Below are 12478 nucleotides of genomic sequence, written 5' to 3' on the forward strand. Positions count from 1 at the left end.
AGTTATCTAACTTTGCCTGCCCAGTCCCCTCATGATAGTAAGTAAGTGTACCAAGTTTGAATGCAATAGCATTGATACTTTCTGAAAAAAGTGGACCTAAACGCAAAACTTAACCAAAATTTTCAATTTTCTAAGTATAAAAAGGGCACATAATTCAGTCAAAATGCACGCCAGAGTTATCTAACTTTGCCTGCCCAGTCCCCTCATGATAGTAAGTAAGTGTTCCAAGTTTGAATGCAATAGCATTGATACTTTCTGAGAAAAGTGGACCTAAACGCAAAACTTAACCGGACGCCGACGCCAAGGTGATGACAATAGCTCATAATTTTTTTTCAAAAAATAGATGAGCTAAAAATGCTTGATACAGTGGTCTGCTCTTGTTTATAGGTTGGGGTCATGTTGGTAAACAAGTATGCAAAATATAAAAGCAATATGTCAAAGGATATAGGAAATATTTGGGGTAGTACGCAAACCTTTACATAGATTTATCAATAATATGCATATTCTAAGTATAAAAGGGGCAATAATTATGACAAAATGCTTGATAGAGTTGTCTGCTCTTGTTTATAGGCTGGGGTGATGTTGGTAAAACAAGTATGCAAAAATATGAAAGCAATATGTCAAGGGACAATGAAAATAAATGGGGTAGTACGAAAACTTTAACATTTGCTGCATATTCTAAGTGGAAAAGAGGCCATAATTATGACAAAATGCTTGATAGAGTTGTCTGCTCTTGTTTATAGGTTGGGGTCATGTTGGTAAACAAGTATGCAAAATATGAAAGCAATATGTCAAGTGACATGAAAATAATTGGGGTAGAACAAAAACTTTAACATTTGCACGCTTACGGCACGGCATGGAACCGCACAGAACGGAACAGAACGCCGACGCCGGGGTGAGTAGGATAGCTCCACTATATATATTTCATATATAATAGTCGAGCTAAAAATGCAATTTCAACCGAACATGGATATCCATTTGCTTGGATTGGTCTTTCTTGTTTAAACTTTCATCAAAAGACAATGAGTACGGTCCACTTAAAGAAATATCAAGTAAAGTTTTGAAATGTTCAACTAGCCCAAAAACGGCCACATATGCTGTCTTGCGGTCTCCGCATGAAAATTTCTTTGCTATGGTACTGTCATAAAACATAACCTGAAATAACTTTGTAATGTTTGTAGTGGAATTGAAGGATTGATGTGTGCAAACGGTATGCAATACTGACAATACCTCTGCTTTCAATGTATCATTTTTTGTAACAAATTTGTTAATGGATGTCTGCGAGTTTGATACTGCTGCTGATGGTTGTGAAGTTCCTGGAATTTGAATATCTTCTATCTGCACACTCTCTGTGGCGGTGCCTTCCTGGTTTGACATAGATGGGCTGTTGTTGTTTATGTCTGTTTAAGATTTAACAGTTTTAACAATAGTGCCTTCCTGTTTCACAAAAAAACACATCGCAGGAACCCTGTTTGCTTCTCAATCTCATGTTTTCTTTGTGGGTTTCCCCTTTCTCGTGGCTTTTCAAAGCGCTTATCCCCATCCCCCCGACATCAATGGTCTTCATACAGACCCGACAATGTGCTTTTCGAATGTCAATTGTTTTCTCTAACCAGGAATATTCAGTTAACCACCCTAGTTTGAAACGACACTTCCCTATCGCTGCGTTTTCACTCCCGAAAATTGATCACAATGGAGAACCTCTGATGTACATGTAGTACACATAATCTGTGACGTGTACGCATAACGTTTCGTACTCAATAGTGTACGACACTTATATTTCGTACTCAATTTTTTGCGCGAAGGAATTTATGATAAATTTTTGTAATATTTCCCTTAAGAACGACTTAAGTTTATAATTAAAGTGATGATAAAAGTAATTTTGAGCAGAAATAAACATTTTCAAGGCCTTTTTACATGAAATAAGCACTTTTCAAGCACTTTTTCAAGGCCAACCTTTGTTCAAGGGCTTTTCAAGCCTAGGACTCGTTTTCAAGCACTTTTCAAGCCCTGTGCGAACCCTGAATTACCATCAGAAACAAGAGATGTGTTTGTCAGATGCACAATGCCCCCTATTGCGCCACTTTGAAGCCATAAATTTTACCTTCGACCTTGAAAGATGACCTTGACCTTTAACCTCTCAAAATGTGCAGCTCTAGGAGAAACACATGCATGCCAAATATAAAGTTGCTATCTTCAATATTGCAAGTTATTGCAAAACTTTAACCTTGACTTTAACCAAGGTTAAAGTTTTGGGCCAGAATGACAGACAGACAGAATGACAGACAGGACAGGACAAAAACAATATACCCCCGATCATTCGATCAGGGGGCATTTGATCCGGGGGCATAAAAATATCCGCAAGGAAGGAACTTTGCATCAAATTTGTTCCAAAAATGAATAATCTGCAATGAGCGGTGCAAATGAACATTCCAGCAGAAAACCATATTAAAGAATATTAGGAGGGTTTGTGCAATTTAGTCCAAAGCAATTAAAACGAATCAAAATCCCAATGTTAAGATTTCATGACCTAAATTTCCCCAATCTCAGGGCTTTGTTGAGCGAATATCGCTGACAGGTCATCTTTCAAAATGAAACGAGTATTATTAAATAAGCTTTTTGATTAACCTTTATGACTACTTTAACTCTTAATTTTATGGTATTTTGACGTTCCTTTCATAATAACTATCACAAAATTAATATCAACATTAGTAAACATGGCATCAAAAATAACTATATTGATAGACATCATCAACCTTGAACAAGAGATGTGTTTGTCAGAAACACAATGCCCCCTACTGCGCCACTTTGAAGCCATATGTTTGACCTTAGACCTTGAAGGATGACCTTGTCCTTGACCTTTCACCACTCAAAATGTGCAGCTCCATGAGATACACATGCATGCCAAATATCAAGTTGCTATCTTCAATAATGAAAGTTATTGCAAAACTTTAACCTTGTTATTGCAAAACTTTAACCAAGGTTAAAGTTTTGGGACACACACATACAATGCCAGACAGACAGACAGACAGGCCAAAAACAATATACCCCCTCTTCTTCAAAGAAGGGGGCATAAAAATTGCCTCAACAACAATTAACAGACACAACTCATAAAATGCAGAATAGTTCAAACAAGATGGGATATTAGAAATATTAGCAAGGGATATAAATTGAATGGTGCTAACTGGCCCTAATGGGTAAATTGTGAAAAAGTTGTGTTCAATACACAACAGAAAATAGCAAAAATACAACAAATGTTCTGTGGCTAAGATATTTAGAGAGAACCAATAATGTGTGCAATTGTGGGAATAATTTTAATTTATAACCCTATCAGCAATGATCATTAAAGATCTTTATAACAAAACAACAAATAACATCAAACCTACCTTGCACGTGATTAGAAACATGTCCACATTGCACGTAAAATCCATGCCTTGTAACAGAGCAATTAACCCGTGAATGACCGGCAGACATTTGTGTTTGGGCAGCACATGCACGCTTTCCTGATCGTCATCAAGCCCTTCGCCACTCTTGTCGTCCTGGAAACGGGAGTCACGTGGGAGCTTGCGCAGCATCTCTGCATCCGTCTTCCTGATCTGGATGATGTCCTTGAGGTGCTGCAGCAGAAAGGGGCACATGTGAGGCTTGTGAGTGACATTGCAGAGAGGCTGGGAAGTGACAATGCAGAGGGGCTGGGGAGTAACATGGCAGAGAGGCTGGGGAGTGACATTGCAGAGGGGCTGATGAGTGACATGGCAGAAGGGCTGGGAAGTGACATTGCAGAGGGGCTTAGGAGTGACATGGCAGAAGGGCTGGAAAGTGACATTGCAGAGGGGCTTAGGAGTGACATGGCAGAGGGGCTAGGGTGACATTGCAAAAGGGCTGGGGAGTGACATTGCAGAGGGGCTGGGGAGTGACATGGCAGAGAGGCTGATGAGTGACATGGCAGAGGGGCTGGGAAGTGACAATGCTGAGGGTGGGGAGTGACATGGCAGAGAGGCTGGGGAGTGACATTGCAGAGAGGCTGGGAAGTGACAATGAAGAGGGGCTGGGGAGTGACATGGCAGAGAGGCTGGGGAGTGACATTGAAGAGGGGCTGAGGAGTGACATGGCAGAAGAGCTGGGAAGTGACATTGCAGAGGGGCTTAGGAGTGACATGGCAGAAGTGCTTGGGAGTGACAATGCAAAGGGGATGGGGAGTGACATTGCAGATGGACTGGGGATTGACAATGCAGAGAGGCTGGGGAGTGACATGGCAGAGAGGCTGGGAAGTGACAATGCAGAGGGGCTGGGGAGTGACATGGCAGAGAGGCTGGGAAGTGACAATGCAGAGGGGCTGGGAAGTGACAATGCAAAAGGGGCTGGGGAGTGACATGGCAGAGGCTGGGGAGTGACATTGCAGATGGGCTGAGGAGTGACATGGCAGAAGAGCTGGGAAGTGACATTGCAGAGGGGCTTAGGAGTGACATGGCAGAAGTGCTTGGGAGTGACATTGCAGAGGAGCTGGGGATTGACATTTGCTGAACCGGGGAGTTTTGGGTTTGAGCCTCGCCTTGGAAACTTGTGCCTAAAAGTATTTCCAAATTATTAACAGGGACGCCACTTCCGCGCTTATGGTATTTTTGGTTTATGGAAAGTCTCTTCTTCACAATATCCAGTTTAGGCCAAAAAACATTGTCCCTGATTAGCCTGTGCCTTATTGCACAGGCTCATATGGGAAGACACTTAATGCATATGTATTCAGCCCTATTTTCCCGTAGCACAGCTCTTTTGTTTAACTTACAAATGTTTATATTAGTGTAAGTACAACTTAAATTGCGTTTGATAGTTCTAAAAACAACATGTAACATTTACCATGGTCTAGATCTTAATTTGTATGTGTTGCAAACAGCAATTTTAAGCTCAAATAAATATAAATATTGATATCTTTATACATCTTGCTTTCACTACTTTAATGTGTTCTCAATAGCAGCTAGTAATCACATCGAGGCAACTGTTTATGGATTGATTTACCGGTATGTCAAAATCATTTCAGTCTGACACCATCGCCTTGAAGCTCAAAACTTTAACAGACAGTTAAGCTAACAGCCATGTTTTAACAAGTTATTACTGTGACTTACTTGTTTACCCTTTAATTTATGTGTAAAAATCAAACACATTCATTTGCTCACATAATTTGCATAATGTTTGAGAATATAAATGCTTTAAAATTTAGTTTTATTTGTGTCTAAAATTAACAGACTGCTAATTTACGTGTCTGTTATATTTTTTAGCATCAGGGTCAAGATGTTAACTTACTGTAGAAGCAAACTTAGTAAGCTCTTTCCAATACTGTTTTCCCTGTTGCTTAGCGACGCTGCTGCCTGGGGTTTGGTCCTGAGCAAGGAAGCTCTTCTTCATGTTGTCAATGCTTGTCAGTTTCTGTTTGTGGTACAGCAGCCGCTTGTGGAGCGATTTCCGGTACATGCGTACCGAGTTGCTCTGACGATGTGACTTGACATTTCCCGTGGCTGCTATGAAGTTCCATCTGTTGGAGAGGCTGTTGCCTTGAACAACAATGTGTTGTGTACGATCAAAATGAGTTGTCTGTTGTTTCTTTAAATGCACATAGTGTTAACAAAACTACATTAAGCTTTGGGGGGGGGGGGGCAAATATCAAATCTCAATGTAAAAAAAAAATGCTTTCCGAAATTACAGCCTTAAATTCCCAACTGAAGGATAAACAAGAGCTATGTTTGTGAAACACAATGCCTCCCTACTGCACTTTGAAGCCACATAGCTGAGCAGCTTCATCCCAATCGCATAAAATATCAAAGGACCAGAACAAAACTCTGCCTTGATCTGAATGTCATGCAGTTCCATACCAAAAATCAGTTAAGTATCTTAAAGTGTTTCAGTAAAAAATCTGGAAGTGTTATTTTAGAGAAAATTGTTCAGTCCAAGTCCGCAACTTTGTAAAAAATCTAAGGAACATATTGAAACTCAAACTTGATCTGTAGGTCATGTAGGTAGACTCACACACCAAAAATAAGGTCAGTATCAGAAAGCTTTTTGAACAAAATCTGGCAAAGAGTTATTTAAAAGAAAATTCTTAAGTCCAAGGCCCGTAACTTCATCAAAAATCAATGGACCGGAACCAACTGAAATTTGATATGTAAGTCATGTAGGTAGCCTCACACATCAAAAGTCAGGTAAATATCTGCAAGCCATAGGAAGAAAGCCTGGAAAATAGTTCTAGAGAGAAATTTCGTAAGTCCAATTACAGACTAAAATCAGGTAAATATATGAAAGAGACAGATGGGAAGGTAATGCAATAGCTTTATGGCGTCCGATTGGGCGCTTATTTTTATTTATAAATTTAAAACAAGATGAGTTTGTGAAACACTATGTCCCCCCCATATATTTGACCTTTGACCTTGAAGGATGACCTTGACCTTTCACCACTCAAAATGTGAAGCTCCATGAGATACACATGCATGCAAAATATGAAGTTGCTATCTTCAATATTGCACAAGTTATGGCAAATGTTAAAGTTTGAAGCAAACAAACAAACCAACAAACAGACAGGGCAAAAGTATAGACTGGGGGACATAAAAATCCCCAAATTTAGCTTATCATCCAATCAGCTCTACCAGTTGAACCTTAGTAAAGATAATACTGAAAACACTTGTAATTTGAATTTTGAAGTATTTGTTAGCAAAAAACAACACTAATTTTCCAATATCAGTCAAAACAACAAGATTTTTCCCAATCCAAAGTGCCCACACCCCAATCCCAAAATGGTGAAAAACATCATGCTTTCATACTATTGTGGTTCTTTTGAGGAATAATATTAAATAAACAATAGTTTATTTTTAACTGAAAAAAAGTTTGTATAATTAACAAAAATTAAGTAACTATGTTTACCTGAATAACTCCAAGTGCACCCACATTAAATCAATACCAAGATGGATTGTGAATTTTACTAACCTGTCTGCTTTTTCCCCATCCCGCCTGCTGCACCCAGTTCACTGTCGCCGATGCCTGTCCCTCCTGCATTGTCAAGGTTACGAGACATGAACAACAGGATCCAACCGATCAGAGTGAGGTCCAGCTGGCCAGCAGGGGAGACCATCCCGGAGGTCTGGGAGGAGTAGATAGGGGAGAGAACCCTAGCCAGAAGTGACAACAGACTTTCCATTATGTTCACTGCACATGGCCCTTGCATGGATTTCTGTCCCATAGCCGTCAGCAAAATGAACACCCTGTGGAAAATAGGGGGAGACAAATATTAGTACACTGTAACTCCAATATAGTGCGGTCCGTTATAACGCTGTGTCCAATATAACGCGGGGGGTCCTTGGATCCCGTTTTTTTCTCCAACCTTCCATTTCTGATTCAAACCAATGTTATGCATCTTCATGTATTTTCAGAAAATTCAAAGATGGCGGCGATCACAGCCTGCTTGCTTTATCCGTCCGTTTAAACCGATTTTAATCGATTTTAATCGATTAGAAGTTAAACGACACGAGAAAGCTAACTGGTGTTAATCTCTTGTGTAATGTCAATAAAGGTCAATAAAGGTGTGAAAACTTGCGAGTCAGTGTTTATTACATGTATTCTCTATCAGAGCGGCTCAGTGCGCTATTTTCAATAAGGTAAGTGCAAGTGGAATAATTATCAAATTAAAGTTATTCAAAACGATTAAAACATTTTTACTTTGATTTGATTGCAGTTTGTCCATATGAAAGGAGCGGCTGTGAAATATACTGCGCACAACTAGTATACTGCGCAGCCAGAGACTCGTGCAAGCAGAGAAAGATGACGGAATATTTCACATTTCATAGCGAATAGATGAATTACCTGTTAATGTTTTGTATGTATCGTGTATTGTATAAACTTTGACAGTGTTATCGTTTATTATATGCTATACATGCTTGATAAATAAAAAGATCTTTGTTTATGTTTAATGTTTCTGTTGTTTCTGTACGTGTACGAATAATAAATTAAATAATCCTAACGATTTATTTACGTGCTAACGCAGTATACTTAACAGAGATTCACTTTAATTTTTGCCATTTATCAGAAAGTCCACGGAAAGCACGATTTTTACATGACGCGTATGACGCAATAAAACATTTCTTTGTACATGTGTCGTATTGCATTCAATCTAAATTTAAAGTCGCTCGCCCAATTAAAGCTCTGTCCCATAATGCACTGTACTCTTTTTCTGAAAATTGGCGTCGGCATATGGATGTGCTTATGAATCTCATATTTCTCGTCATAAATGTTAAATATTATTTTTTTCGTAATTGATGTTGTAATTATATTGGATTATCGGATGCATGTGCACATTAGAAAAGCGGTATGTATTACGTTATCGTTCGATTCGGTTTATATGCAAGTATTTTCGGATGACAACAGAGCATGGCAATACACAGGACCTATATTATAGGCTATACTTTACCTGTTTTTATATCCCCCTGAAATAAATTAGCTCAAAACTTATAACGCTGTCCGTTTATAACGCGGTTGCGTGGCTTGGACCCCGTCATCCGCGTTATATTGGAGTTACAGTGTATTTGCTATCAAAGTTATGGCTTTGTTTTTCAACATTTGTTTTTAATATGTACTCTTAGAACTTAAAAGAATCTACCAAACTCTATGATGATGCTTAACAAGACGGCCAAGGGCCAAAAGGCGCTCACCAGACATAACTATTCTGAGGTGGTTCCATGTCATTGACTGGGAGGGGGTGAAAGTGATAGATAGGGAAAACAACACCGCACTCAGAAAACTTAGGGAATCGTAAGCGATAGCTAAGGAGAGACAGGTGATGAACAGGGACGAGGGGGGGGCTACCAACTGAGCCCCATCTACAGGCCTTTGTTTACTGCTGGGAACCAGTCCGGCAGTAAGCCCGCCCTGTGACGTTCACTTCCCGCAGTCACAGTCTGATGAAGATTCACCAATGACGGATCGAAACTGTCACGGTATGTGAAAAAAAGTCTTGGAATGTACATATAAACTTTTAAATAATTTCCAAAACATTCCTGATGAATTTCTTTTGGGATTCTAGTACTTTATTTTTATTTCCTGCAGACTTAAAAGGTTGATCTGGGACGACGATAAAGGCACATGCATTTACCTGTCCTGTGAGAAGACATGTCCAGACTCAGTGTTGAAGTACTGCTGGAGAATGTTGCCAAGAAACTCCCCAAACCAGGCCTGACTGCCACACACACGCACCAGCACCATTCCCGTCAACATCTGCAGGCGAGGGGTGCCATAGAAACACAGGTTCTTGAACACATTCTCACACACCTGCAAACACATGCGAGAAATGCCAAACAATTTTAACAATTTACCACTCAGATACCCTTTTCAGCCCATTTGTTGTATCTCGGAAAATTACCTCAATTAGAACCTTATTCTGACTAGATTCAAGTTTTAAAGATTTTATTTCAAACACTAAGATACTGATGAACAGCAAACAGCATAAAACCTGAACAGCCTGTGAGTTCCTTACCAATTTGCACTTGGCTTCTAGATGGGAAAGGGTTAAATCACAAGGGGGGGGGGTAGAAGAATAATGTGGTAATCAGTCAAAGTAATTTAATAAATAAATGCTATGAGAAAAATACTAGCAGTTATTATTACAAAAGCAGTTTGTGAAATTGTTAAAGCCCTTCCATATTAAAGGCAATATTGACATTAATTATTAAATTTGGTTAAGATAGATTGAAAACAAGTTTCAATGAAATCCGCAAAAGCACTTCCAAGATATGGCTCCGGACACAAAAAAGACGGACAGACGGACAGCCGGACGGACAGCCGGACAATGCTAAAACAATATCCCTTCGCCTCTGTATTTTTCAAAATACAAAGGGCCATAACTCTGTTTTTAACAGATGGTGTGCAATGCCATTTGGCGTGCATCATCCTCTTATGCATATATATGCTCATACCAAGTTTCAATGAAATCCGCCAAAGCACTTCCAAGATATGGCTCCGGACACCAAAGTGCCTATAGTAAAAAGCATTTTTTCAAGATACAAAAGCCATAACTTTGTTTTTAACAGATGGTGTACAATGCCATTTGGCGTGCATCATCCTCTTATGCATATATATACTCATACAAAGTTTCAATGAAATCCGCCAAAGCACTTTCAAGATATGGCTCCGGACACAAAAGTGCCGGACGGATGGACAGCCGGACGGACGGACAACGCCAAAACAATATCCCTCCGCCTCTGGCGGGGGATAACTACCGGTATTGGATATTAAAAGACCAAGGCAAATAAAAAAAAAAAAATCTAAAAAGATTTTGGCTTACTATCAAATTTGGACTGTATATTACAGCCATATTGATTTATGTTTGGGGAGACTATGATGAAAATTTGAGAAAATTAATGACATTGTTCTACTGAAAGACTGACCAGCAAACCTAGAGAAAAAAATCAAAAGGCTAAAGAAATATCCATTTGGCAACAGCTTTTTGTTTCATAAAACCCCATCACATTACCAAAACCAGAATAATTTGGATGTTTGAAAACTGTAAGGTTAATTTTGGTAAAGAATATTTTGATTTAGAAGGAGCCTTGTTAACCCTTCCCCCCCTCAGAAGCAAAATGAAAATCGCTAGATGGCTATATGCAACCAGCATAAAAACAGAACAGCCTGTGAGTAACTTGGTGCCTATTCTGGTTTTATGCTGTACGCTGCTCATCATTATCTTAGGTTTGTAAATGAAGCCTTTAAATTTGAATCTAGCAAGCAAGAATTTAAAAATTATTTGATTTTCTAAGGGACTACAAATTGAACGTAAAGAATATCTGAGCGATAAATGTTTAAGGCCGGTTGGGGCGGCATAATAATCATAGATTACTTCCTACTCAGTAAGCGTACCTGATGGTCCAGACTTGTGTAAAGGGACAGCGGCAGGTGTGTCAACCCGTTGTCTGCGGTGTTCGTCATGCTGATGAGTGTCTCCAACAGGTTCTCTAGGATGCACCTCAGCTTGTCTGTGCTCGCCTGTGTGTGTATATTTAAGAGTTTAGTTAGGTAAAAATGTTCATGTTGAACCAAAACAGGTCAAATTTACCTTGGCTTACCAAGTATTCACCAAAAATATCTATTGGGAAAATAGACCAGTGCAAGGTGGTCAATGAGACGTTAATGTGCTCTGGTAGAAAGTTTCATCAGTGTTCTCGGGTAGAAAGTTTCATCAGTGGCTCATGGAATGGGTAATTTAGATGTCGAAAGACAAAGCACCATAAAATATTATACTATACCAAGATAGCCTTACATTTTTAATACATAATAATAATAACAAGGGCTGTTTGTAAAACATGCATGCCCCCCATATGGGCTGTCAGTTGTAGTGGCAGCCATTGTGTGAATACCTTTTTTGTCACTGTGACCTTGACCTTTGACCTAGTAATGATCCTAGGCCTAAGCATTCTTGAGTTATTATCCAGAAACCATTTTACTATTTCGAGTCACTGTGACCTTGACCTTTGACCTAGTGACCTGAAAATCAATAGGGTCATCTGCCAGTCATGATCAATGTTCCTATATAGTTTCATAATCCTAGGCGTAAGCATTCTTGAGTTATCATCAGTAAACCATTTTACTGTTTCGAGTCACTGTGACCTTGACCTTTGACCTAGTGACCTGAAAATCAATAGGGGTCATCTACCAGTCATGATCGATGTACCTATGAAGTTTCATGATCCTAGGCGTAAGCATTCATGAGTTATCATCGTGAAACCATTTAACTGTTTCGAGTCACTGCGACCTTGACCTTTGGCCTAGTGACCTGAAAATCAATAGGGGTCATCTGCCAGTCATGATCAATGTACCTATGAAGTTTAATGATCCTAGGCGTAAGTATTGTTGAGTTATCATCCGGAAACCATTTTACCATTTCGAGTCACTGTGACCTTGACTTTTGGCCTAGTGACCTGAAAATTAATAGGGGTCATCTGCCAGTCATGATCAATATACCTATTTAGTTTCATGATCCTAGGCCTAAGCATTCTTGAGCTATCATCCGGAAACCATTTTACTATTTTGAGTCACTGTGACCTTGACCTTTGACCTAGTGACCTGAAAATCAATAGGGGTCATCTGCCAGTCATGATCAATGTACCTGTGAAGTTTCATGGTCCTAGGCCTAAGCGTTCTTGAGTTATCATCCGGAAACCATCTGGTGGACGGACCGACCGACATGTGCCGACATGTGCGAAACAATATACCCCCTCTTCTTCGAAGGGGGGCATAATCATTCATTATAAATAGCTTGCCTGTCTCAGCAGGACACTCGTGTTTGCTGGGTACTGGGTGACAGGCACACGCTGACCTAGGGCCCCCTGGAGGCGGTCGATGGCCCGCATGGCAAGGTTCTGCTGTAACTGAAGCTGCAGGCAGTCGTTGTAGGCCTGCAGAGTGAGGAAGACATGGTTAGTTTTGTAGTAATGGGCCACATTACTTGGTG

General features: G+C 39.8%; 1 protein-coding gene across 1 annotated transcript in view; it reads right to left on the bottom strand.

The window, feature by feature from the left end:
* LOC127875263 (baculoviral IAP repeat-containing protein 6-like) overlaps positions 1-12478 on the bottom strand; it is a 148633-nt gene that overhangs the window by 87583 nt on the left and 48572 nt on the right. The window contains exons 24-29 of the mRNA XM_052420211.1: positions 12288-12422; positions 10888-11013; positions 9128-9303; positions 6970-7244; positions 5299-5546; positions 3387-3617 (exon numbers count right to left, since the gene is read on the bottom strand). Of these exons, the coding sequence (XP_052276171.1) occupies positions 3387-3617; positions 5299-5546; positions 6970-7244; positions 9128-9303; positions 10888-11013; positions 12288-12422 (1191 nt within the window). The remainder of the gene's footprint in view (positions 1-3386; positions 3618-5298; positions 5547-6969; positions 7245-9127; positions 9304-10887; positions 11014-12287; positions 12423-12478) is intronic.

This window comes from Dreissena polymorpha, chromosome 3 (genome assembly GCF_020536995.1).
Source record: "Dreissena polymorpha isolate Duluth1 chromosome 3, UMN_Dpol_1.0, whole genome shotgun sequence".
NCBI classification, from domain to species: domain Eukaryota; kingdom Metazoa; phylum Mollusca; class Bivalvia; order Myida; family Dreissenidae; genus Dreissena; species Dreissena polymorpha.